The sequence below is a fragment of the Zeugodacus cucurbitae genome, chromosome 5, assembly GCF_028554725.1.
Source record: "Zeugodacus cucurbitae isolate PBARC_wt_2022May chromosome 5, idZeuCucr1.2, whole genome shotgun sequence".
Lineage (NCBI taxonomy): Eukaryota > Metazoa > Arthropoda > Insecta > Diptera > Tephritidae > Zeugodacus > Zeugodacus cucurbitae.
Window position 1 is genome coordinate 19,892,724 of NC_071670.1, and position 25,892 is coordinate 19,918,615.

The window sequence follows — 25,892 nt, forward strand, 5'->3', positions numbered from 1 at the left end:
GGAAATATAAATAGTTTGTGAACAATGGAAATAGGATCCCGTACAGTGTGTGGGATAAATGTTGTGAGTCTGGCTAAGACATCGTGAGCGGTATTGCAGTGCGAAGGGATTGGTAGACCTCTGTGGCAATTCCAAGTTAATGCTCGTTAATTTCCTTCGATTCGCTTCGATTTCTTCAGTGCAATTTTTTTTCCTCTTTTGTCGCAATGTACATTTCATGTCGTCGTTTATCGTTTCTTATACTTTCGTACTTTTGTGGTCGATTTTGAGTTCTTGTTTTATTTAATTCGTTTCATATAATTTCATGAAGAGAAAATCTCAAATGTGCTTATATTATCAAAATTGTTAATTGGAACTAAAAGCGAAAATTATATAAAAAATTTATGTATAAAAAAGAGGAGAATTAATAATTTACTAAAAGTGTGAAATACTTGTAAATTTAAGTGTTTTCATGTGATAAAAACAAGGAAGTTCTGAATAATAAAAAAATTATATTTAAAAGTGAAATCCGCCCCAATTTGACCTGAAACAACGATTTTAAACAACTCTTACTGCGCAGTCGACAGAGATATAAGCGCTAAGGTTGACGCTGACGTTGCTTGTGACGACAGTTACGGTTTTGGTGAAAAAAGTGCAGTGTACCTGAATGCCCTTTACACCCGTATTTCAAGTCGATCCGCTGGTGTGTTCTTCCTTGTCTGAATTTGACAACAGATTTGTGCTTTCGTTTCGTCGGCGCAAATCGAGTCGTCAAAGGTACACTGCGTAATGCCCGAGAAGCGAGCGGACACGAGCTTCCCAGCATCAGTCAGTGCGTTCGCAATTTAACAGTTAATTTATTACAGTGGAAAACAGAAAATATAAAGCCAACCAACACTCAAATTAAAATTACTAATTATATAGCGTCGAAAAAGCCTTCGCTTCTTCTAACAAAAACAAAAACTAACTGTCTATAGCTTCATCATCAGTTGAAATAACATCATCCGGATTTGCGACAACACCAACAAAGAGGAGACGAGGTATTTTAACGGAAAGGACTGACTATAACACCCCCCTTTGTGGTGTATTTCAAATTCTATAGTTGGTTTATCCAACTGAATTGCACAATACGAGGTAAACGTGCACACGCTGACGCTGACAGTTTCGAGATGGCTTGCTTGAACACATTAAAATTGGAAATAAAAACACTGGAAAAAATATTTACAAAAAACCATGAGCGCTTTCAGATACTGAATTCGAGTGTTGACGAGTTGACATGTCGTTTCATTGGCAAAAACGGCAAACGTTATGATATACACGCAAACATTACGGTAAGTAATATTGTATAACAATATACATTTTTATAAACATAATTAAGTTGAAACTTATGAAGATAAAATGAAATAATCTCTTGTGAATCTTAAAGGTATTTTTAAACTGCTAAGTATAACAAAATAAAAGTTCCTTAAATTTTGGAACAGCAAATTTAATTTCAAACATAACGTATTAATTATAATACTAAAGCCATATTTTATCCCTTATGTATTATATGGCACAATTCCGATTACTATGGCGCCGCGATCTGATTACACCGTTGGAAAGAGGACGTCCTCCCGATTCAAAAATATATAGGGAAATAGGTATCCGAAAATAGGTACCGCAGACGCCTAGTTTTCGAAATATTCCGCTTTAAAGATAAAAACATCAAAATTTTCAACTAGCTATTTCACACAATTTAATACACTTTAACACATTTTACGCACTTTTTTCACTCTGCAGAAAGAAGTTCTACGCGAAAAAACTTCGAAAACCCCCGGTGTTGGATCGATGAGGGTAATTTTTTTTAAAGTGCGGTCGAAGGCCGCCCGTGCAGGAAGGAATTCTACGCGAAAAATTTTCGGACACCCCCGGTTTTGGCCCAACCAGGGTATTTTTTTTTTTGAAGCGCGGCCGAAGGCCGCCTGTGCAGAAAGAAATTCTACTCGAAAAAAATTCGGACAACCCCGGTTTTGGCTCCACCAGGGACATTTTTTTAAGCGCGGACGAAGGTCCCCAATGATGTAAGGAGTTCTACACGAAAAAAAACTTCGGACATCCCTGGAAAGATTTTTTATATACATCCTTGATGCAGAAGAGAGTTCTACGACAAAAAACTATGCTATGCTAATAAATAAAACACAGTCATTAAAAAATCTATCATCTATGGTTTCTAACATGTGGCAACGCTCGTTTTCCACATAATTGTAAACACAGAAACCTTTTCAGCTATTAGTGTGCTAAGTGATTTTTAAAATAAGTAATTTTTCCTTAAAAAATCTTAATTAAAGGCGAAATTTGTATTAAATTCAATGTTAAAAGTGTAATTATCAATATGTGAATTGAAAAATATGGGAAAATTGCGTTAAAGTGTGTGAAATAGCATGTGCAACTCATAGAAAAAAATGGAAATTTAAACACGAATATTTAATAAACTATATGTCCGATCAATAATATTTATATATATTCCTGGGGTCGGCTTTAGTATACCGTCCCACGATTTCGGGGTTAAAATGGATATGGGCGGATAGAGGAGGATCTCCAGATCACGAATATATATAATTATTGCCGCCGCAAACTTATAGTTTCTGAGTTATTTGCAATTTAAGATTTAAAATTAATAATTTTTAACTCGTTATTTCTCACTGTATATTGAATTTTCCACATATATTTTGCACTTTAAATATATTTACACTTCACACATTTGTTTATAAATATTTATTTTTAACTAATTATATTAAAATATGCTGTAAATAAGCATTTTACTTTTTGCACAATTTTGTTTATTTTTACAATAAAAAAGGGTTGCATTCTGACACAAAATAGGTGTTACCATATCACATATTTTGTAAACGAATTATAAGAATCACAATAATGAAAAAGAAAGATTATACCCCAAATAAAGGGTGATTTTTTAAGAGCTTGATAACTTTTTTAAAAAAAAAACGCATAAAATTTGCAAAATCTCATCGGTTCTTTATTTGAAACGTTAGATTGGTTCATGACATTTACTTTTTGAAGATAATTTCATTTAAATGTTGACCGCGGCTGCGTCTTAGGTGGTCCATTCGGAAAGTCCAATTTTGGGCAACTTTTTCGAGCATTTCGGCCGGAATAGCCCGAATTTCTTCGGAAATGTTGTCTTCCAAAGCTGGAATAGTTGCTGGCTTATTTCTGTAGACTTTAGACTTGACGTAGCCCCACAAAAAATAGTCTAAAGGCGTTAAATCGCATGATCTTGGTGGCCAACTTACGGGTCCATTTCTTGAGATGAATTGTTCTCCGAAGTTTTCCCTCAAAATGGCCATAGAATCGCGAGCTGTGTGGCATGTAGCGCCATCTTGTTGAAACCACATGTCAACCAAGTTCAGTTCTTCCATTTTTGGCAACAAAAAGTTTGTTAGCATCGAACGATAGCGATCGCCATTCACCGTAACGTTGCGTCCAACAGCATCTTTGAAAAAATACGGTCCAATGATTCCACCAGCGTACAAACCACACCAAACAGTGCATTTTTCGGGATGCATGGGCAGTTCTTGAACGGCTTCTGGTTGCTCTTCACCCCAAATGCGGCAATTTTGCTTATTTACGTAGCCATTCAACCAGAAATGAGCCTCATCGCTGAACAAAATTTGTCGATAAAAAAGCGGATTTTCTGCCAACTGATTTTGGTAATAAAATTCAATGATTTGCAAGCGTTGCTCGTTAGTAAGTCTATTCATGATGAAATGTCAAAGCATACTGAGCATCTTTCTCTTTGACACCATGTCTGAAATCCCACGTGATCTGTCAAATACTAATGCATGAAAATCCTAACCTCAAAAAAATCACCCGTTACAATAAACATAATGCATGTAATGTGTAATGTAAATTATTTTATTATTTCCCATATTTTGATAATATCCGGTGTTGGTTCGACCAGGGTTATTTTTTTGAAGCGCGGCCAAAGGCCGCCAGTGCAGAAAATAGTTGTACGCGAAAAAACTTTCCATTTCCCTCTCTTTGATAACTCCCGGTGTTGGCTCGACCAGGGTTATTTTTTTGAAGCGCGGCCGAAGGCCGCCTCTGCAGAAAGTAGTTCTACGCGGAAGAACTTGTTATTCCACCTCTTTGATAACTCCCGGTGTTGGCTCGACCAGGGTTATTTTTTTGAAGCGCGGCCGAAGGCCGCCTCTGCAGAAAATAGTTCTACGCGGAAGAACTTGTTATTCCACCTCTTTGATAATCCCCGGTGTTGGCTCGACCAGGGTTATTTTTTTGAAGCACTTATAAATTTTGAAACCTTGGTATTTTTTTGTAGTTAGAATGTTTACTTAATAACTATTTATTGGGTATTTGTTTTCTTCATTTTGGGAATTTTATTCATTTTGATTATTTTTAATCGATGCATGTGGCAACACTTATGTTCTGTCATCTTGCAACCGTTTTGTTATTTTACAAATAAACAGAATTCTGCATAAAATTAAATGTTTATTTACAGCAAATTTTGATATAATTTGTTAAAAATAAATATGTAGAAACAAATTAATGAAGTGTAAATATATTTAAAGTGCAAAATATATGTGAACAATTCAATATACAGTGAGAAATAACGTGTTGAAAATTGTTAATTTTAAATCTTAAATTGCAAATATTTCAGAAACTATAAGTTTGCGGCGGCAATAATTATATATATTCGTAATCTGGAGATCCTCCTCTATCCGCCCATATTCACTTTAACCCCGAAATCGTGGGACGGTATACTAAAGTTTTCCCTATTCCTGCTCTGTAGATCCTCCTCTTTCACCCGATACCCCATTTATACCGATCGGAGTTGTCAAACCCCGACCGCCAAATCGGAATCGTGCCTATTATATAGATACAAATTATATAAACCTCTATTATTTATTATTATTTATTTATTGGTATACAATATATCCCATTAATGAAATGAAACAAATGTAGATTCCTCAAAATGTAGATTCCTAATATTTTTAAAACGTCCAGAGCGGCTGAAGGATTACCATAAAATTGTAGGGAAGGAACCTGCAGATATTTACAATAGAAAAATCTGTTTGGTAGTGGTCCCAAAATTAGGCAGGAACCAATGTAGTAATTTTAATATACCGCTTTATTTATCGGCACCAATGAATATTGTCAATAAATGCCGGTTTTATTAAAACCAGGTATACGTATGGAACGTGCCCTTTTAACAATTTGATAGCCATACAAATGTATGTTTGTAGGTATTTATATATTGATATATACGTAAGGGAGGATGGAGTCATATGTAGAAGTTCACGTAAGTGAGGAAAGTTTCTGACTGCCATTCACTTGGGAGTGGCCAGGAACGATTCTTTTACATGTGGCTCAAGCAGCTCACAACTTCCGGTCTTAGACCAAGTATCCTCTGGGTAGCCAACAGACATCCGTCTGGAAGCGAGCTAAAGTGAGAAGGCGAATCCCGCTTATGCGGTTGTGCGTAGGGCTTGGGACCCACCACATAAAAACGAATAACCAGTGAATAAGAAACACAGGCCTCGGATGAGAAACCCCCCTTTTGATGACGACCACGGCAAACGTATAAAGGACTATGATTTAAGGGCATGCACCTGGAATGTCCGGACCCTTAATTGGGAAGGTGCCTCTGCCCAGCTGGTTGATGTCCTCGTAAGAGTAAAGGCTGACATCACCGCAATCCAAGAAATGCGATGGACGGGACAAGGACGGAAGAAGGTGGGTCCTTGTGACATCTACTACAGCGGCCATATAAAGGAGCGTAAATTCGGTGTGGGATTCGTGGTGGGAGAGAGACTCCGTCGTCGAGTCCTGGCATTCACTCCGGTGGATGAACGTCTAGCCACAATCCGCATCAAAGCGAGGTTCTTCAACATATCGCTGATTTGCGCCCACGCCCCGACGGAAGAGAAGGACGATGTGACCAAAGATACCTTCTATGAGCGCCTAGAACGTACATATGAGCGCTGCCCCCGCCACGATGTCAAAATCGTGCTTGGCGATTTCAACGCTAGGGTGGGTAAAGAAGGTGTCTTTGGCACAACAGTCGGAAAATTCAGCCTCCATGACGAAACATCACCAAACGGTCTGAGGCTGATCGACTTCGCCGGGGCCCGAAATATGGTCATCTGTAGCACTAGATTCCAGCATAAGAAAATCCATCAAGCTACTTGGCTGTCCCCGGATCGAATCACTCGCAACCAGATCGATCATGTTGTGATAGATGGACGACATGTCTCCAGTGTTTTTGATGTGCGTACGCTTCGTGGTCCCAACATCGACTCGGACCACTATCTTGTAGCAGCTAAGATACGCACCCGCCTCTGTGTAGAAAAGCGCACACGTCAACAAACACAAGGAAGGTTCGACATCGAGAAGCTGCAATCACAACCGACAGCCGAACGATTTTCTACTCGACTTGCACTCCTGCTCTCTGAGAGCACTCATCAGCATCTCGGTATAAGGGAGCTGTGGGACGGCATATCAAACTCCTTACGTACAGCTGCAACCGAAACCATTGGCTTTCGGAAAAGCCAAAAAAACAGCTGGCATGATGAGGATTGTCGTCTCGCAGTGGAGAGAAAACAGACTGCCTACCTCGCAATGTTGCGATCGACCGCAACACGAGCGGGATGGGAAAGATACCGAGAGCTGAAGAGGGAAGCGAGACGCATTTGCAGAAAAAGAAAGAAAGAGGCAGAAATGCGTGAGTATGAAGAGCTTGACAAGCTGGCCGACAGGGGTAATGCTCGAAAATTTTACGAAAAGATCCGGCGACTAACTGAAGGTTTCAAGACCGGAGCACACTCCTGTAGGACCCCCAGCGGTGATCTAGTGGTTGATGACCAGAGTATACTGTGTTTGTGGAGGGAACACTTCTCCAGCCTGCTGAATGGCAGTGAAAGTACAACACCAGGAGATGGCGAACCCGATTCCCCAATCGACGACGATGGAACAGATGTTCCATTGCCCGACCGTGAAGAAATTAGAATAGCAATTACCCGCTTGAAGAACAACAAGGCGGCGGGGGCCGATGGATTGCCGGCCGAGCTATTCAAATACGGCGGCGAAGAGCTGATAAGGTGCATGCATCAGCTTCTTTGCGAAATATGGTCGGAAGAAAGCATGCCCGACGATTGGAATCTCAGTGTACTCTGCCCAATCCACAAAAAGGGAGACCCCACAATCTGCGCCAACTATCGTGGGATAAGCCTCCTTAACATCGCTTATAAGGTTCTATCGAGCGTACTGTGTGAAAGACTAAAGCCCACCGTCAACAAACTGATTGGACCTTATCAGTGTGGCTTTAGACCTGGAAAATCAACAACTGACCAGATATTCACCATGCGCCAAATCTTGGAGAAGACCCGTGAAAAAAGGATCGACACACACCATCTATTTGTCGACTTTAAAGCTGCTTTCGACAGCACGAAAAGGAGCTGCCTTTATGCCGCGATGTCTGAATTTGGTATCCCCGCAAAACTAATACGGCTGTGTAAGTTGACGTTGAGCAACACCAAAAGCTCCGTCAGGATCGGGAAGGACCTCTCCGAGCCGTTCGATACCAAACGAGGTTTCAGACAAGGTGACTCGCTATCGTGCGACTTCTTTAACTTGATGCTGGAGAAAATTATAAGAGCTGCAGAGCTAAATAGAGAAGGTACAATCTTCTACAAGAGTGTACAGCTCCTGGCGTACGCCGATGATATTGATATCATCGGAAACAACACCCGCGCCGTTAGTTCTGCTTTTTCCCGCCTGGATAAGGAAGCGAAGCGAATGGGTCTGGTGGTGAACGAGGACAAGACGAAATATCTCCTGTCATCAAACAAACAGTCAGCGCATTCGCGTCTTGGCTCCCACGTCACTGTTGACAGTCATAACTTTGAAGTTGTAGATAATTTCGTATACCTAGGAACCAACATTAACACCGATAATAATGTCAGCCTTGAAATCCAACGCAGAATCACTCTTGCCAACAGGTGCTACTATGGACTGAGTAGGCAATTGAAAAGTAAAGTCCTCTCTCGACGAACAAAAACTAAACTCTACAAGTCCCTCATCATTCCCGTCCTACTTTATGGTGCAGAAGCGTGGACGGTGTCAACATCCGATGAGACGGCACTAGGAGTTTTCGAGAGAAAGGTTTTGCGGAAGATTTACGGTCCCTTAAACATTGGCAACGGCGAATACCGCAGAAGATGGAATGATGAGCTGTACGTGTTGTTCGACGACATAGACATAGTCCAGCGAATAAAAAGACAGCGGCTACGCTGGCTGGGTCATGTTGTTCGAATGGATGAAAGTGCCCCAGCTCTGAAAGTTTTCGATGCAGTACCCGCTGGTGGAAGCCGAGGAAGAGGGAGACCTCCACTCCGGTGGAAGGACCAGGTGGAGAAGGACCTGTCTTCACTTGGTATTACCAATTGGCGCCAAACCGCCAAAAGGAGAGATGCGTGGCGCACTGTTGTGGACTCGGCTATAACCGCGTAAGCGGTTTCTACGCCAGTTAAGAAGAAGAAGATATACGTGTTAAATTGCACGCACTATTATGAGTTGCTGCTAAACGAGAGTAAGCTTGTACATATGGTATTGTTTCACTTATGTTCATATGCTGAGGTTTGATCAATCTTGCCTTAACCATTATCTCATAAATTTTATAAATTTATAAAGTAAAATTTTTTATATAAATTTGTACAAAATTTGACGTATTTATTATGACATTTAAGATTAAATAACAATAAAATACATATATGACAATATCCTGTGATTTTTTCCAATTTTTTATCTAACAAGATTTGGTGCAACAGTTTCTACTAATAGACCTAAATTTCTATGGTAATCTTCGTAGTGAAATTACGCATTACTTGAAAGTTTGCTTTGCATTTTTGACATTGGAGTGTTGGTTTTTCACCAAAATTATATTTTCAAAATAAATTAGAAATGTTGCCAGTCTAGCATCTACGAAGTTGCACTTCTAAAAATGTTAAATTGAACAACATTATAATAACCAAAGAATGGTTCAGAGAGGATATGGTAGTGGGAGGGGATTTGAGCCCCTGTGGAGTCATAATGGGCCTCCTTTAAGCCTAAGTGCGTCGTATGTCATTCACTTTACCTACCTATCATATCTGTTACCGTTTGAGCTCATCACTAACTGATGCATCTGATTACTGCCGAATGATAGCTTTATTTTTTAAGACACAAGAAATTTTCGTGAAATTCTAAAATAGTCGGAACAATGGATATCGAAAAGATATCCATACTGGGTACCGCTACAACAACAGCACATCCATACTGGTGTTCATACACTAAGGATATGAATTTCCCCATGAAATTATTGAATTCGCAAAATCTAAAATTTTGGTCGAAATCTATGCGTTGATGAGTGAGTTGTGGAAATTTAAAAAAGTAAACCATTTTGAAGTTTTTAATTAGTTTAAATTATATTTTAAATGGATATTTTAGAAACAAGAGACATAATCAGACTAACAAAAATAAATTAAAGAGGTTTAAAAGCCATATAGAGTTGCCCTCTCAAAATAGCGAAAGGAATAAATTTCACAATAGTTAAAGGTCAGTTTTAATTTTTTTTAACAAATAAAAAAGCACACAGTTTATCCAATTCAATTTGGAAAAAAAAATTTCAGTGCAGCATCTTTCTGCTATTTCTTCTGTAAAATTTAGTGTTTCTGACGTTTTTCATTAGTGAGTTAACGCACTTTTAGTCATTTTCAACGTAACCTTTGTATGCGAGGTGGGCGGGGTTATTATCCGATTTCTTTCATTTTTGTGCTGTATATGGACACGGCTAAAAGAAACGACTGCAGAAAGTTTGGTTTATACTGCTTTTACATCCAAATATGCCCTTCCCTAATGCGATCCTCCGTATCAAATTTTATTTTCATAACTTTATTTATGGCTTAGTTATAGGTTGTCACCATTTTATGTGTTCCAAGTTTCATTAAGATATCTCAATTTTTACCAAAGTTATCGCTTGACGGACAGACGGACGGACAGACATCTGGATTTCAACTCCACTCGTCATCGTGATCATTTATATATGTATATATATATATCTATCCTATATCTAACTCTCGACAACTCGACAGGCATAAGTTTATAGCATATTAACTATTATATATATACTAGCTTTTTACCCGCGGCTTCGCCCGCAGTGGAGTCATTAAATAAATATGAGAGATAAAGGGTAAGGGTATAATAATAGAAATGAGTCAATATGATAACTAAATTTGATTGTTTGGCTGAGATCAACAATTTTTAAAAATTACTACAGACAGAAGTTTCAACACTTTAATATATGCTTATTGAAATGCAACAACAAATGTTAAAATATATTTCACCGTCACACAAATAAATAATTCTGAATTCTAACAATTTAAAAAAATAAAATACAAAGTATTAATTTAAGATATTTTTGTAGACATTAGCAATGAGATCCACATCACTTTTTACTAAATTACAAAATTCTCTTGACAGTGATATGTAGCCTTCAGCGTCAACGTCTAAACAACCATCACCAATTTTCAACAACATTTCTGCGTAAAGTCCTGAATCCACGTCATCTGCTGGTGTCCCCCTCTGAATCACTGGGAGGGTTTGACGGAAATCACCAGCCAATAAAACCACCATGCCTCCCATTATATCTGTACTATCTCGCAAGTCCTGGAGGGTCCGGTTTAAACCTTCTATAGCCTTTTTGTGAGACATTGTACTTTTATCCCACACTAAAAGCTTGCATTCTCGCAGCATTCTACCTCGTGAACTATTTTTACTAAAATTACAGATTGGCGAATCTTCCTGTGCCAAATTCAATGGTAATTTTAAAACGGAATGTGCGTACGACCGCCGTTTAATAGCGTCGCGGCAATACCTGACGAAGCTACGGCAACTGCTATTTTTTGGTCTTTTCTGACGGACATTAATAATAAGTTTAGTAAAAACGTTTTTCCAGTTTCTCCTGGTGCATCGAGAAAGAAGAGTCCACCACTACCGGAGTCTATTTTACGTAAAACTTGATGGAAAACATGATTTTGCTCTGGAAGTAATTGAGTAACTAATTCTGTCACTTGATGTTGCAGTGCTATGAAATCATAATTTAGCTCTCGTGCAATTTCATTCTCAAAATCATCCATATTGTCTCGTCGAGGAAAAAATAAATTTTTTGACAAACAATTGTTTTATCTTTCGTAAAAAAATTTTTATTAATATAAAGTACCCTATGTTGCTTCTAGTACCTTCAAGAGTATATGTACAAAGTTTCATGATGATCGGTTCAGTAGTTTTTGCGTGAAAGCGTAACAAACAAACTTACATTCGCATTTATAATATTAGTAGGGATTATTTACGAACTTCTGCATTTTGAATACAAAAATATTTTATCATTTTCTTTTGTTTTTGTAAATTTAAATCTTAGCTGTTGAAATTTTTCTTTCTGTAGCTGAGCAGTTTGAGATCTCGACGCTTAAAAACTCTTGCCTTTCATGACTCGGCAAATTCCGCTCGTTTGCGGATTGCGCCCCACGCGTCGGTTGGGCGGGAGGTGGGTAATCGTTTGGGTTTATATATAATCGCGAATGCAACGAAAACGATTGAAGATATAACAAAGTGATGTACTACAATTTTGTAGAACTTATCATTATCTACAAAAAACACATTACATCTCTAACTATTATAGTTTTGTCACAATAAACGATTTTATATAAATTAATTAATTAAAATACAACTACTTGAAAAGGCTCTTTATTTGTACCTTAGCATTAATCCTTATGATATAAATGATTCATTATTTAAGATCGCTTCAAAACCTTTATATGTATAACTTTTTGAATTATAAGATTCTGACATTCCATTCAAAAGATATCACGAGTTAAAAATTTTGAAAAGCCGCTCGGCGGCTAACTATGCATTGTAGAGTTGTAGGCGTCACTCGAGCACGGGGTACGGGAGGGGGGGTTAAGATCACTCGCGCGGTCGGCTCCCTACTGTATGGTCGTGTTTGTCGTTTGATAATAATATAATATAAAAACGAATTGCTGTTCGTTTGTGCCGCAAAAAAACGAGAACGGTCAAACCGATCTGGCTAATTGTAGTCTTGAAATATTCGTGGAAAAACAGAAAAAGATTAGAAAGTGAGTAAATAAGGAAAAATTGCGAGGAAGATAATAATAAGAGAATTTTATTCGAGTTGACAAGAAAAATATAAAAAGAGAAAACAAAAAAATAATATTTTGAAGGTTATCATTGTTGCTTTGTTAAAATATTTTTGTTATTGTTCAATTGTATAAGGTTGTGTCGATAACCCAAAACAATTTGTAACAAATAAGGAAAGGCTAAGTTCGGGTCCAATCGAACATTCTATACTCTCGCAATTTATTGATGTAATTTTATTAAGATAACACACAATTTGGCCTATATATTCGGCATAAAGTCCAATAGAAAATCATCATATATAGTATATGAGGGCTGATGTAATTCCAGAACCAATTTCACTCATTTTCACCACCAAGATTAACGGGAATAGTGGCAACTTGGAACCTGTTAATAGGCAAACAAACGGCACATTCGGCCTTGAAATTACTCCTAAATTGCAAATGAACGAAACACCTGTCGGCAAAATCGCCAACAATAGCGCTATAACGAAAATTTTCCAAATATTCAAGAAGTTGCTGGAGGTACTGCACAGGACTTTAAAAGATCTTCATTGTCGATGAACGTTTTTGGTAGAGCCAGGATTCTGTTAGCAGGTGATTTACGCCAGACTCTTCCAATTATTCCTGGATCAACTGTTACTGACGGGCTAATCGCTTGCCTAAAATTTGTTTAATTTGTGGTGACACATAAAGAATCGCCAATTAACAACTAATATATGAGTGTTTTTGCAACAATATCAAATTGCGATTGTGGAAGCAGTTGGCAGTTGACACCTCGATGGATTAATAGCATTTCCAACAGATTTCTGTCACTTCATTGACTCGAAAGAGAAGTTTTCCTGACATGAAACCTCAATATGATAACCATAAATGACTAATTGAATTACCTATATTGGTGGTAAAAAAAAAGATATCGATGATCTTAATGCGACAATTTAGAATTTCAGTCCAAGAGAGTTGACACAGCTACAAACCAGGATTACATAGTCAATTATCCCAAGCTATTTAAAATTTCCTGTACTATCACCACTCACTTTGCAATTAAAAGTAGTGTGAGTTGTCATCATGCTGCGTAACATAAATCAACCTCGAGTGATCAATATCGTCGCCGAAGCCAAGATTGGACCAACTTAATTTAATGTATAACTTAGCCACAAAAACGTGTGGGGCCGGGTCTGCTAGTGTAGAATAATTATAAGTAGATGACCTGTTTTGGTGAAACGTTGCTCTCTAGTACGCAGTCATATCTCTTCTTTTTAGCCGTGTTTGATCGCATAAATGTACTAAAGCATATGCCAATGGATTTGGGTGTTCTCGTAGTTTAGATATATATTTCATTCCGCTGTACTTTCCCAGGGGTAGCAAGATCATTGGATATTTTCATAACGCTTGTTTTTTATAAAAATGTTTTGCAATATTATGTACGAAATTTGGTTGAAATTGGTCCTGCGCTAGAAGTTTGGTTTATACACATAGCTTCGGTAGTATTCAGAAAATTTTATAAATATACATTATTGACACAGAAGGAGCTTGTATAATATTTTGTTCTTCAAGCCTCTGCACACGCTACGCGTACTTGGTAGTTTTTGAAATTTTGTTCAGCAACCAGCTGCGATCGCTCGTTACTCGACTCTCTGGCACGCGATTGCGATGTGAAGAGAATGACTTGCAAGACGATTTTCAGTTTCAAATTAAGATTTTTAGATACCCTCACTGGGAACTATTTCTGGAAAGTTGAGATAAGCAATAAATACAGTCTATGGTTAGTCATTACAAACATATATACAAATCTTTCCTCTTTATAATAGTAGTATATAGATAAATATATATTTATATATGTACATATGTGTATCTATTATTTGACAGAACGACAGTAAAAAATCATTTCTTCACCTCCTTATTTCTTACATTTACATTTTCTCTGTTTTCTGGAACACAGCTCTGGCGCTACGTTCCTTGACATTGCATTCTAATCTTTAGTTGTGTGAAATCTGCACAATGCCTGTATTAAAGCGCCTTGAAACTGAATCGCTCATTGCCTTACCGGTTAGACACTTTGTAGGCCGCTCTTTTCGTTGTGCTTCTTTTTACTTCTTTCTACAATTCAATGCAGGTCTTTGTAGTTCAATTTATAGATAAGATAAGAAATATGGGTGACATTGTCTACATTTTTGGATATACTTTACATGTTCCTAATACTAACTGCTATTGGTAGCGCTATCATAGTATGTATGCCTTCATATATATTTATAAATGTGTGTATATTATTACAGAGTCCTTATTGCCGCTCGCTCGTCTGGTTGGTTACCTGTCTGTCAACTTCCTCTAGCCTATTTTACCCACTGCTTATAGGTCTTTTATTACTGATTTATTCAATGTACATATGCACGGAGATTTGTTGCTATTTTTGTTTTGTCTTTTCGTCTGTTTTATTGACATATTGTTTTCTTATTATAGTGTTATTCGCTCGTCTTTTACAGTTAATATTCTTACCAGATGTGTTGTGTTATTTGTTGTTGTTGTTTCTTACAACATTTGTTGTTGTTGTAGTGACTTTTGTTTCTGTATGGCGGCGTTTAATAAATTATGATTCGTTGCACTTTCTGCCTCGGTCCGGTTCAATGCTCCAATTAAAGGTTAAATTACTTTGCACATTTTTTTTACTTGGTCTGGTTTTGTGTGTGTCCTCATTCCTGATATAAAATGCAAAGCGCCTTGTTCCATCGGAATTACTAGCAGATATTTATACTCTTTTATACATTTTAACTATTATTTTTTATACCCATATACGTATGTATGTATATTTGTGAATTTATGTACATATTACATTAAATTTTTTTTTAAATGGTATTGTGTAATTTAAGTAGAGCGTTTAAGATGGCCAGTCAAATATGGTGGCATTCTTTACGCCCAAGGGAGTATATGTATGTACATTAAATAACGGTTTTACTTACGAAGGAAGCGCTTAAAGGATTTGATATACTAGCATCTACTATTGAAATTTAATATTCAATGTGGCGTAAGCCTGAAAGTAATTAAATTAAGAAAATTTTGTAAATATACATTATTGACACAGAAGGAAACTTTAAACTCCATAGCTTTAATAAACTATGTATTAGAGTTAAGTTAAGTTAGTGATCCCCTTGCTGTGATTATTTTACTTAATGGGGGCATTTTGATCTCATAATGTATATGTACATATTTAGTTCAGAAGATATCAATTGGCGGAAGGATTGCATATTGACAAATTGATTATTCTCACTTATACACTGGCGGCACTAAAATAATCTAAAATAAAAACTGCGGTGTAAATATAGAGTAATTTCATTAAAAAGTTTAATCAAATTTGGTCGCATAAGCATAATGGTAAATAATGATGTGTGAACCGTTAAATAAATGTTTTATTTTGAAATATTAGCGGACTAATTTAGTTTTATATGAGTTTTCGAAGAGTTTACAGGTGGCATTTCACATAAATTCAATTAGGATAATTTGATCATTGTGTGAATTTTTTTTTTTTTAGAAAGGAGTAAATTTATATTATTTTAGTGAAAATACTGCAATGCGTATTTTTCGTGTCTGGGATTTCTACAAGGGAAATTGGCGAAAAAATCGACATAAAAACATGAAATATGACCGAAACACTAAGGTATCGCGACGACAAAACCCTTGAATAATTAGATTGTCAACCAAAAAAACGTATGTCGACAGAAATTGTGGCACATTACAATTGTCAATAAAGAGCAGACGTGTGCGATAAATATTAAAAATCATCTGACCATGTTGCCTATACAAAACTCCTCAAAAAACCTCCGTTAACTGACTCTCATAAAGCTATGTTCAGAATGGTCAAAGTTCATATTTAGCGATGCAAAACGTTTTAAATTAGGTGAACCTGATGAGTTTCAATATTATTGGCATGATAAACGATTTAATAAAGAAGTTACAATGGCCAAAGCGTCGTCAGGTGGAGGTTCTATGGTGTGGGCAAGGTTTGCTGTAATGGTATCACTTAAATGCCATGGGTTCCAACTAAAATGATCTCGTCAATCTATTGCGGTTTGTTAGAAACTATGATGGTAGAGAAAGCAGAAGAGTTATGCGGCCTTGAATATATTTTCCAATAAGATAATGCCGCAATTCATTGTTCCAGGGAGTAAAAAGTGTTGTTCAGACATAAAAAATTTCAACTTCTCTACTGACCTGCTCTTAGGCCAGACTTACAACGTATTGAAAATCTCTGGGGTATTCTATCAAGATAAATTTATGCTAAATGACGACAATTTAACACAGTCGAAGACCTAAAAGTCGGGGTTAAGGGGTTATATACAGTTAGAATTTTCAAAAAATCGATTTTTTTTATTTCATTTTCTTAATGTACATATATTTAAGAATACACAGAGAATAAATATTCATATCGTTCCGGTGAATATTTTCAAAGTTACAAGCAAATGAAAAATTTGAAAAGACGTTTCAGAGTGCTTGGAAGTACAAGATCCAAACTTTAAACGCGTTTTTCTCAAAATAGTGTTTTCAAAGTCGGTGACCAACATTACTTCTTATATATTTTTTAGTAATTAATCGTAGATTTTTTCTCTCCGATAAATATTTTTTTTTTTATAAACAATTTAAGGCCGAAATTTCGGTGTAGAATCGATGTTTTTTTTTTGAGAAACCGCCATTTTGTGAAAAAAATTTATTTTGCTTATTCCTTCGATTAATTACTAGATTTGACATTATTTTAACGAAATCTGTTTAGTTTTTTAATTTCGGATGATCCAGTTCCGAGATATAGTGGTCACCGCAAAACGTCTTTTTTGAGAGGAGCTCCTGGAGATCAGCTGTAGTTCTGTTTCAAATAAATATTTTTACTAGTACTAAGTCTTAAAATACAGTTAAAAGATATCATAATATGTGTATAAATTTTTGGATCAATAAATTAAAAAGTTTTCTCAGAAAAAATTCTGGAAAATTAACTTTTTTTCTGCCGTCTAACTGTATATAACCCCTTAAAGAAGCTTGCGCGGCAAGTACTGCTAAAACCTAATTGCTTCAATTCCGAAAAGATTAATTCAAGTTTTATAACGCTACGGAAAGTGGACAGACTACAAGAAGTTGGGAATTAAATCGCAATTATTTTCTTTAAAAAATGTTTAGTTTTTGTACCTGATTTTATGAGATTGCTAGCTCAAAAGGAGTAAAATAGTTATACCTTTTTTGAATCTAAAGATAAATTGCTTCATTTTTATGGTTTTACTTCTTTTAATAACCAATATTAATATTAGGTTTACAACTTTGCTTCCGCCGTTTTCCAATAGATGTCTCTAGGGTCAAGCACTGGTCGATTAAATCGAATTTTTTATATAGATCTTCGACATATAAAATATTTGTAGAGATTGCATCCCAAACTTATTCCCAGCTGAAAATGTCACTTTTTGAGCCGAATTCTCGACATTTGCGGTAAATTTTGCTTTTCTTTTTGAATTCCAAGAAAAGTGCGGCTGAGGCTCATCGACATTTTTAACCGTTTTTATACAAAAAAGTCTTAAATTTACACAAAAAACGGCGGAAGCAAAGTTGTATACCTAATAGGTAAAATTAATTTTAGCCCAGAAATTGTATTACAAAAATTAAAAAAAAAAACAGATGAATTTATGTAAATTGCTACCAGTGTATGACATTGCTTTCGTCATACAAAGTCTAGGTTGCGTATTTTACTGAAATAAATTTATACCAGTAACCTTACGATTTTAAAGAAGCACTAGAGTTTTAAGCATGTCCTAACAGGGCAATTAGAATTCTGGAGCAACTAGATTGCACAGAAAAATCATACTTAATCATATTAATAACAAAGCGTCAATTGCCCATGTGAGTTAATATGAAGGAACTGTGGTTAAATGAATAGACAACGGAATATAGGAAACAATTATAATACATATAATAAAATATGTATACGATACATATATTCTTAAAATATATATTAAGGAATTCAAACTCCCAAAATATTTTTGGCAACTTGTCTCAAACAGATTCCTGATTGTAACCTTTTTGTATATTATAATAGGGTTGAATGGTATAAATAATATACAAATAAGTAAGAAAGGGCTAAGTTCGGGTGTAACCGTGCATTTTATACTCTCGAAATTTGCTGATGTAATTTTTTTAAGATAACATACGATTTGACTCGATTTCGGAATAAAGTCCAGTATAATAATAATAATCTGCATATGTAGTATATGAGGGCTGAGGTAATTCCTGAACGGAATTTACTCATTTTCGCCAAGGTAAATTATTCGGCTAAGATATTTCACATATTAACCGATTTAATTAGGTATATGGAAACTAGGGGATCTTATGGTATGCTTTAGTACTGAGACACACTATTAGAATGAACACATCTTCTTTGAATTTCTTTAAAATATCTGAGAGATTTACCATATTATTTCGGTAAAAAATTATACTAAGGTACGGAGCTCTTCATGTTCGATATCCGGCGCCTTGAAAGTGATAGTACGATTTTGATAATTTTAAAATGAATGCTGCCACACCTCAAATACATATTTGTGTAAAGTTTCATTCCGCTATATATTATAAAGTGAACGAATCAGATGGAATTCATAATTGGGTTATATGGGAGGTTGGCGTGGTTGTGAACCGATTCGCCCATTTTTCATTCGTGTCATCAGGATTTTAAGAAAATATTATATCCCGAATTTCAATTAAATCAGTCTAGTAGTTCTTGAGATATGGTATTTGAACCATAAGTGGGCAACGCCACGCCCATTTTCAAATTTTTCTGAGAGCAGCTTTCTTCTGCCATTTCATCTGAAAAATTTAGTGTTTCTGGTGCTTGCGATTAGTAAGTTAACGCATTTTTAGTAATTTTCAGAATAACCTTTGTATGGTGGGCGTGGTTATTATCCGATTTCAAAAATTTTTATGGTGTATGGTGTTTATATATCTTTAGGGGTTTGCGAGATATATACAAAAAAATATTTCGAGGTGGGACCACGCCCACTTAAAAAGAATGACATTTAAATATGCCCATTAGTGCGGTCCTTTATACCTAATTTTACTTTCATAACTTTATTTATGGCTGAGTTATTACAAGACGTGGCCTGTCGAATACAAAGAAATTTGAAGAGTCTCAAGAAATCTTTGCTTCTAGCAGAATCATTATTACCAACAGAAACTGTGCGTGCCGCTATTGATCAATGGTCGATTGGTTTAAGGGTTTGTGTGGAAGCAAAATGTGACCACTTCGAATAAAATTTTGCACATAGCTCTCTTAATATATGCATTATTAAATAAAATAACTATTAAAAATGTGTTTATAGTTAAATTTTTTAACGGCCTGAACTTTTTAAATATTCAATATTAATAATAATATTAAATTTTATAAAAATGTAAAGCTGCATACGTAACAATAGGTGCAATTATAACGATTGGCTTTGTCATACACACAGTCAGTCGAACAATACTAATGAAACTAGACAAAAACTTTTAAACTAGTATAATTAGCCAGTCTATGTATTAGTGTTTAATCGCACATCACTGTATCTGACAAAAAGTGAAAATAATTTTCGTTGTAGAAATGTAAATTTTCTAGACACAAATTACGGTTCTGGACTTGTATTTGTCCTTTAATTTATGTCGTGAATACTGATAACGATGACCCAAGCCAAATTGTGTAATTTCTATTTTGCATCAACACCAGGAGATGGCGAACCCGATTCCCCAATCGACGACGATGGTACAGATGTTCCATCGCCCGACCGAAAAGAAATTAGAATAGCAATTACCCGCTTGAAGAACAACAAGGCGACGGGGGCCGATGGATTGCTGGCCGAGCTATTCAAATACGGCGACGAAGAGCTGATGGTCGGAAGAAAGCATGCCCGACAATTGGAATCTCAGTGTACTCGGCCCAATACACAACAAGGGAGACTCCACAATCTGCGCCAACTATCGTGGGATAAGCCTCCTTAACATCGCTTATAAGGTTCTATCGAGCGTGCTGTGTGAAAGACTAAAGCCCACCGTCAACAAACTGATTGGACCTTATCAGTGTGGCTTTAGACCTGGAAAATCAACAACTGAAGACCCGTGAAAAGAGGATCGATACACACCATCTATTTGTCGACTTTAAAGCTGCTTTCGACAGCATGAAAAGGAGCTGCCTTTAAGCCGCGATGTCTGAATTTGGTATCCCCGCAAAACTAATACGGCTGTGTAAGCTGACGTATAGCAATACCAAAAGCTCCGTCAGGATCGGGAAGGACCTCTCCGAGCCGTTCGCTACCAAGCGAGGTTTCAGACAAGGTGAATCGCTATCGTGTGACTTCTTTAACCTGATGCTGGAAAAAATAGTTCGAGCCGCAGAGCTAAACAGATAAGGTACAATTTTGTATAAAAGTGTACAGCTACTGGCGTACGCCGATTATATCGATATCATTGGAAACAACACCCGCGCTCATAGTTCTGCTTTTTCCCGCCTGCATAAGGAAGCGAAGCGAATGGGTCTGGTGGTGAACGAGGACAAGGCGAAATATCTCTTGTCATCAAACAAACAGTCAGCGCATTTGCGTCTTGGCTCCCACGTCACTGTTGACAGTCATAACTTTGAAGTTGTAGATAATTTCATCTACCTGGGAACCAGCATTAACAGCAAAAACAATGTCAGCCTTGAAATCCAACGCAGAATTACTCTTGCCAACACGTGCTACTATGGACTGAGTAGACTATTGAAAAGTAAAGTCCTCTTTCGACGAACAAAAACTAAACTCTACAAGTCCCTCATCATTCCCGTCCTACTTTATGGTGCAGAAGCGTGGACGGTGTCAACATCCGATGAGACGGCACTAGGAGTTTTTGAGAGAAAGGTTTTGCGGAAGATTTATGGTCCCTTAAACATTGGCAATGGCGAATACCGCAGAAGATGGAATGGTTAGCTGTATGTGTTGTTCGACGACATAGACATAGTCCAGCGAATAAAAAGACAGCGGCTACGCTGGCTAGGTCATGTTGTACGGACATGCGTAAGCGTTTTCTACGCCAGTCAAGAAGAAGAATTAGATAGATAGATTTTATTTGAGAATAGATTATATTTTTATAGACCTACGGTCTATTGTGTCCTCTCCTGTTTATCACAGAATACTTAGTAGCGCTGCAGGGCTGGTGGACGCGATACTTTCCTTTTGGGGATATAGAGACCCCATTGCCTGACTCCTTAACCCCGCAATTGCGTGACAGTCCAGGTGGTGCTTCCAGCTCAGGTGTTTCCGCTTCCAGATCACAGGTCCGTTGAGCAGATTCGGAGTTTGTTCAGATGACGCCTTAGTCTGCAGTGGCCGGTATAAAGTGACACTAGTTGTCTGATTTTGTTCCTTGGGAGCGCAATAAGTTGTTTGAATTTCTTCCGGTTGTACCCCTCTATAAACAGTCCCTGCAAGTGCAGCCAGTAGCGATTCCCACTTGCCAGTTCGTCTTCTAGTAGTATATTTCTGAGAACTTGCGGAAGAACAGCAATGAAGGGCTAGTTGGTCTGCAAGTTCGTTGCCTTGTATGCCCCTGTGTCCCGGTATCCAGAACAAGATTATGCAATTAGTATTGACAAATATTTCACCTTCCAATGGTTATCGAATAATTACTTAATTAATATATAATTTCACATAACTTATACCCACTTTCTGATTTTTTTCAGGAAACGTATCCATCCTCGCCACCCGTTTGGTTCGCAGAGAGTGAAGAGACAAGTGTAACAAATGCCGTACAAATACTCAGCAATACGAATGGACGTGATAATCATGTTATAAATCAGGTGAGTGAACTTTGTAGCGAATTCACATAGACCGCCAGTAGCGCCTAGTTACACCTCATGGTCACAGCGGTACCACCGGCCGCACACCACCGGCAAAAACGAATAGTTATACACATACAATCATTTATGTATGTATGTATGTGAGGTATATGCATATCCCGATTACAAAACAAAATATCAAATACAAACAGAAGTGTGTAATACGTTTATATGGAGCGACCATTAGCGACAGTGTAATGCAAAAGCTACACTGTTGCGTTGGTGTTTATTATAACTTTTTTTTATTTAGTCCGTTCGTTTGTTTGTTTTATCAGTTTGGCGTACTCTTCGCCTGACGCTTTTGTAATGCATTTATGAACTTGTTGTTTACCCTTGTTTGTTGGTTCGTTCGTAGGTTGGCATATTGCTACGTGAACTGTGCCGCCTGCACAATGTCCCACTGCCACCCGATATTGATAACCTCACAATACCGTTTCAATTACCACCCCCAAGTGCGTCACCATTGCATCAGCAGCCGGCAGCGCAGCATCAAATTGAGGACATCGATTCGGATCAAGATGAGGTAGAAGATCTCATATGTGAGAGCGAGCAGGAGAGTGAGGGCGATGAAGATCTACCATTGGAAATGGATGACGGACGCAGCGCGAATAAAGTTGAGGTAAATTTTGCGCAAATACATTGACATATTTACATGAATACACTTAACAAATTTTGTTTGGTTCACAGAAAGATGAAATGGAAGTGGAACATCTGGCCACATTAGAAAGACTACGACAAAGTCAAAGACAAGACTATTTAAAGGTGCGTTGCGTATGTAGTGTATATTTTTAATTGTATGCATAGCTTTCTATTTTTGAATTCTAGGATGTGTGTTATTATTTTAGCGCTTACACGGTATTGATAGATATTTATGTCTATACATTAAGTTAATTTTATTAATAAATACCAATGCAGGATCACAAGATATATTAAGAGGTTAAATACCATGGGAATATACTGATAGTGGGTTACAAAACGAATATCCTGGAAGTACTCGTCGCTGTCTTGATTATTTATCGGTTACTTATGTTGCAAGTTACTTTTGTTACAGTATATTTCCGCTTATGTTTAGGTTAGGTTAGTTTAGGTCAAGGGGTGGAATCGACTGTCCTTTGTCACACCTAAATACTCTGGACTGATCGCCAAGACCCTTATGATTCGACAAAGCGCTTGGACTCTGTTATTTGATCTTAAGTCGGCTAATGTCAATTCCAGTCACTTCGCTGGGATCGCCGAAGATGTGCCTCCCGTGGCGTTTTAGCCTAAGTCTTGCGACTGCTGGACATTTAAGGACGAAGTGCTTGGATGATTCCTGTTCGCCTTCCACCAAACAGTTTTGGCAACTAGAGTCTGACTTGATCCCTACCTCACCGCATGTCTGACAATGACCAGTAAGCACAGTAATCATTACGGCGAGGTTAGCCTTTCTAAACGACCGTTTGTGATCCACCGGTGCTGCTTGGCGAGTTCACTCGGAATCAGTGTGCCCAGCGCTGTAGTGCAAGTGGACCACGAATTACTCATTCGACGTCAATGTTGCTAGGGTACCCTTTCGCAAGCTATCCCGCTTTGCAGTTTCCAGCTATTCCGCGGTGACCGGGTACCCGCACAAGTCGGATTGCAAGGGAATTTGAAGCTACTGATAAAGATGTTAGGACAGGATTTTAGAGTGTCCCTGTTTCGGACCCTTCATGTACTTAGCTTCTCTGAATCTAATGGGAGACCTTCCACGCAATACAACGGACCGCTTCATCCACGGGTGTAATGTGCTGCGCAAATTCTAATGAGAATCGTTCTCTGGAACGAGCCCACCAGACGACAATTCCATAAAACATTATTGGCTTAACTATGATTTCATAGAGCCAGGAAATCGCTGTTGGGCCTTTTTCAATATCCCCTCTACAGCAGTAAAGGACTATAATATTTACAAAGTTTCCTCTTAGACACAGCTGAGGTTTGAATTGTCTATTCTATATACATTCTCTCTAGACTAACTACAGAATTGATACGTACAACAGTTAATTAAAGCCTATTTATGTCTGCTCATTTGGAAGAACAGTAGCTCTCCCCTTATGCTCATTATTATTATTATTCTATTGCAGGGATCTGTTTCTGGTTCTGTTCAAGCGACCGATCGTCTCATGAAAGAGCTGCGCGACATTTACCGCTCCGATTCTTTTAAGAGTAATATGTACTCCATAGAGTTGGTAAACGATTCGATATACGAGTGGAATATACGCCTGAAATCAGTTGATCCCGACAGCCCGCTACACAACGATTTGGTTATGCTAAAAGAGAAGGAAGGCAAAGACAGCATATTGCTAAATATTATTTTCAAAGAAACCTACCCATTTGAGCCGCCATTCGTACGCGTCGTGCATCCAATAATATCGGGTGCGTTACACATAATCAATTGCATAAATCCATTGTGCATTGCCTTTGCTCATGTCACGCTTTTTTTTTTAGGTGGTTATGTGCTAGTGGGCGGTGCCATATGTATGGAGCTACTGACAAAGCAGGGGTGGAGTTCCGCTTACACTGTGGAAGCTGTCATCATGCAAATTGCCGCAACCCTCGTGAAGGGTAAAGCCAGAATACAATTTGGCGCTACGAAGGTAAGTTTCATGAGATTTTTGTTAAGATTTTGCTATTTTTTTGTTTGTTTGTTGCGGAATTTCTAAATTCCAACTTTAGGCATTATCGCAGGGTCAGTACAGCTTGGCGCGTGCACAGCAGAGCTTTAAGTCCCTGGTGCAAATACACGAGAAAAATGGTGAGTAATTGGTTTATTATTATCAACAACGATTGTTTAACTTTTCTCTATTACAGGCTGGTTCACACCGCCAAAGGAAGATGGCTAAAAACCCAGCGACGCCATCAAGTTTTTCTCTACCCTAAATAGTGTGTAGTTCGTATACATATTAATATACGTTTTTATCATTTCCTTGGTTAAAACAAAATAAAAAACGCAAATTAAATAGATCTTATAAATATACTTAAATTATAGTTGATATAAAACGCAAACAAATCTATCCATGTATACATATAAAAATGCACTAAGCATGTAAGAGAATTAGAAAATGTTAGTAAACACATTAAAGTATAAGCAAATAATTATAAAGATGAACACACTTGGCAGGAAAGCGCAAATATTATAGCATAGTTTTAAAAAACTCTTTGTAAATCAACACAATTGGAACACACACACAGTGACATATGATGACGTATGTGAATTCTGAAACTGAAATATTTATATATATGATGGACTAAAGATTTTTGCACACAGAACATTTTCGTTTATCATACGCCAAAAGACCGTTTGCTATTAAGAGTTCATAAATATGTACTTATGTAAATGCATGTTTAACAAAATGTATTCGGTGTCTCTTTTGAGTGTAAAAATCAGTAACTACATAGCGAAAATAATCATGCCAGACATTTTGCATTAAGAAGTAAATACGTTTCAGTTACTAGTAGTAGTGAAAAAAAAAACATTGCATAAATTAAATATTTAATTGTATTTATACATATGTGTGAGGTTAAGTTCAGTTACAATTTCACTCAATTAGAAGTGAGAATTTATGTTCCGAAAGATTTTTAAATTTAACGCACTACCGTATGTGGAAATGCTTGTTTAAAATATTGAAAAAATATAAAATTACGAAATACCACTCGTTTTTTGCAAATAATGAAACGTGCTTAAAATGAAAAATGAAGTTATTACAATTATAAAAACACTTACACTTATTACTCAGTTAAAAAAACGCAAAAAGATAGCTCTAAACTGCTTTTAAACAATCACATACGATAATAAAGTAAAGATTTAAATTTTGTTTTAATAAATTATT

At 37.1% G+C, this 25,892-nt stretch overlaps 1 protein-coding gene across 2 annotated transcripts; it reads left to right on the top strand.

Annotated features, from left to right (window-relative positions):
• Nucleotides 1-1,147: 1,147 nt before the first annotated feature.
• LOC105214990 (ubiquitin-conjugating enzyme E2 Q2) lies at nucleotides 1,148-25,887 on the top strand. 2 transcript variants are annotated; one of them, XM_011188716.3, is made up of 8 exons: nucleotides 1,148-1,310; nucleotides 21,889-22,005; nucleotides 22,400-22,663; nucleotides 22,732-22,806; nucleotides 24,147-24,438; nucleotides 24,511-24,659; nucleotides 24,739-24,817; nucleotides 24,874-25,887. In XM_011188716.3, exons 1-8 carry the CDS (start codon nucleotides 1,149-1,151, stop codon nucleotides 24,903-24,905), a joined length of 1,170 nt encoding a protein of 389 aa, XP_011187018.1. In that variant the 5' UTR covers nucleotide 1,148; the 3' UTR covers nucleotides 24,906-25,887. The 2 variants fall into 2 exon arrangements, with proteins under 2 accessions (XP_011187018.1, XP_054087322.1); XM_054231347.1 differs by having other exon boundaries at nucleotides 24,751-24,817.
• The last annotated feature ends 5 nt before the right edge of the window (nucleotides 25,888-25,892 follow it).

Coding starts and splice junctions, on each gene's coding strand:
- LOC105214990 (XM_011188716.3), top strand. CDS start 1,149: ATGGCTTGCTTGAACACATTAAAATTGGAAATAAAAACACTGGAAAAA. Junction 22,006..22,399: donor ATAATCATGTTATAAATCAG/GTGAGTGAACTT, acceptor GTTCGTTCGTAG/GTTGGCATATTGCTACGTGA. Junction 24,439..24,510: donor CGTGCATCCAATAATATCGG/GTGCGTTACACA, acceptor TTTTTTTTTTAG/GTGGTTATGTGCTAGTGGGC.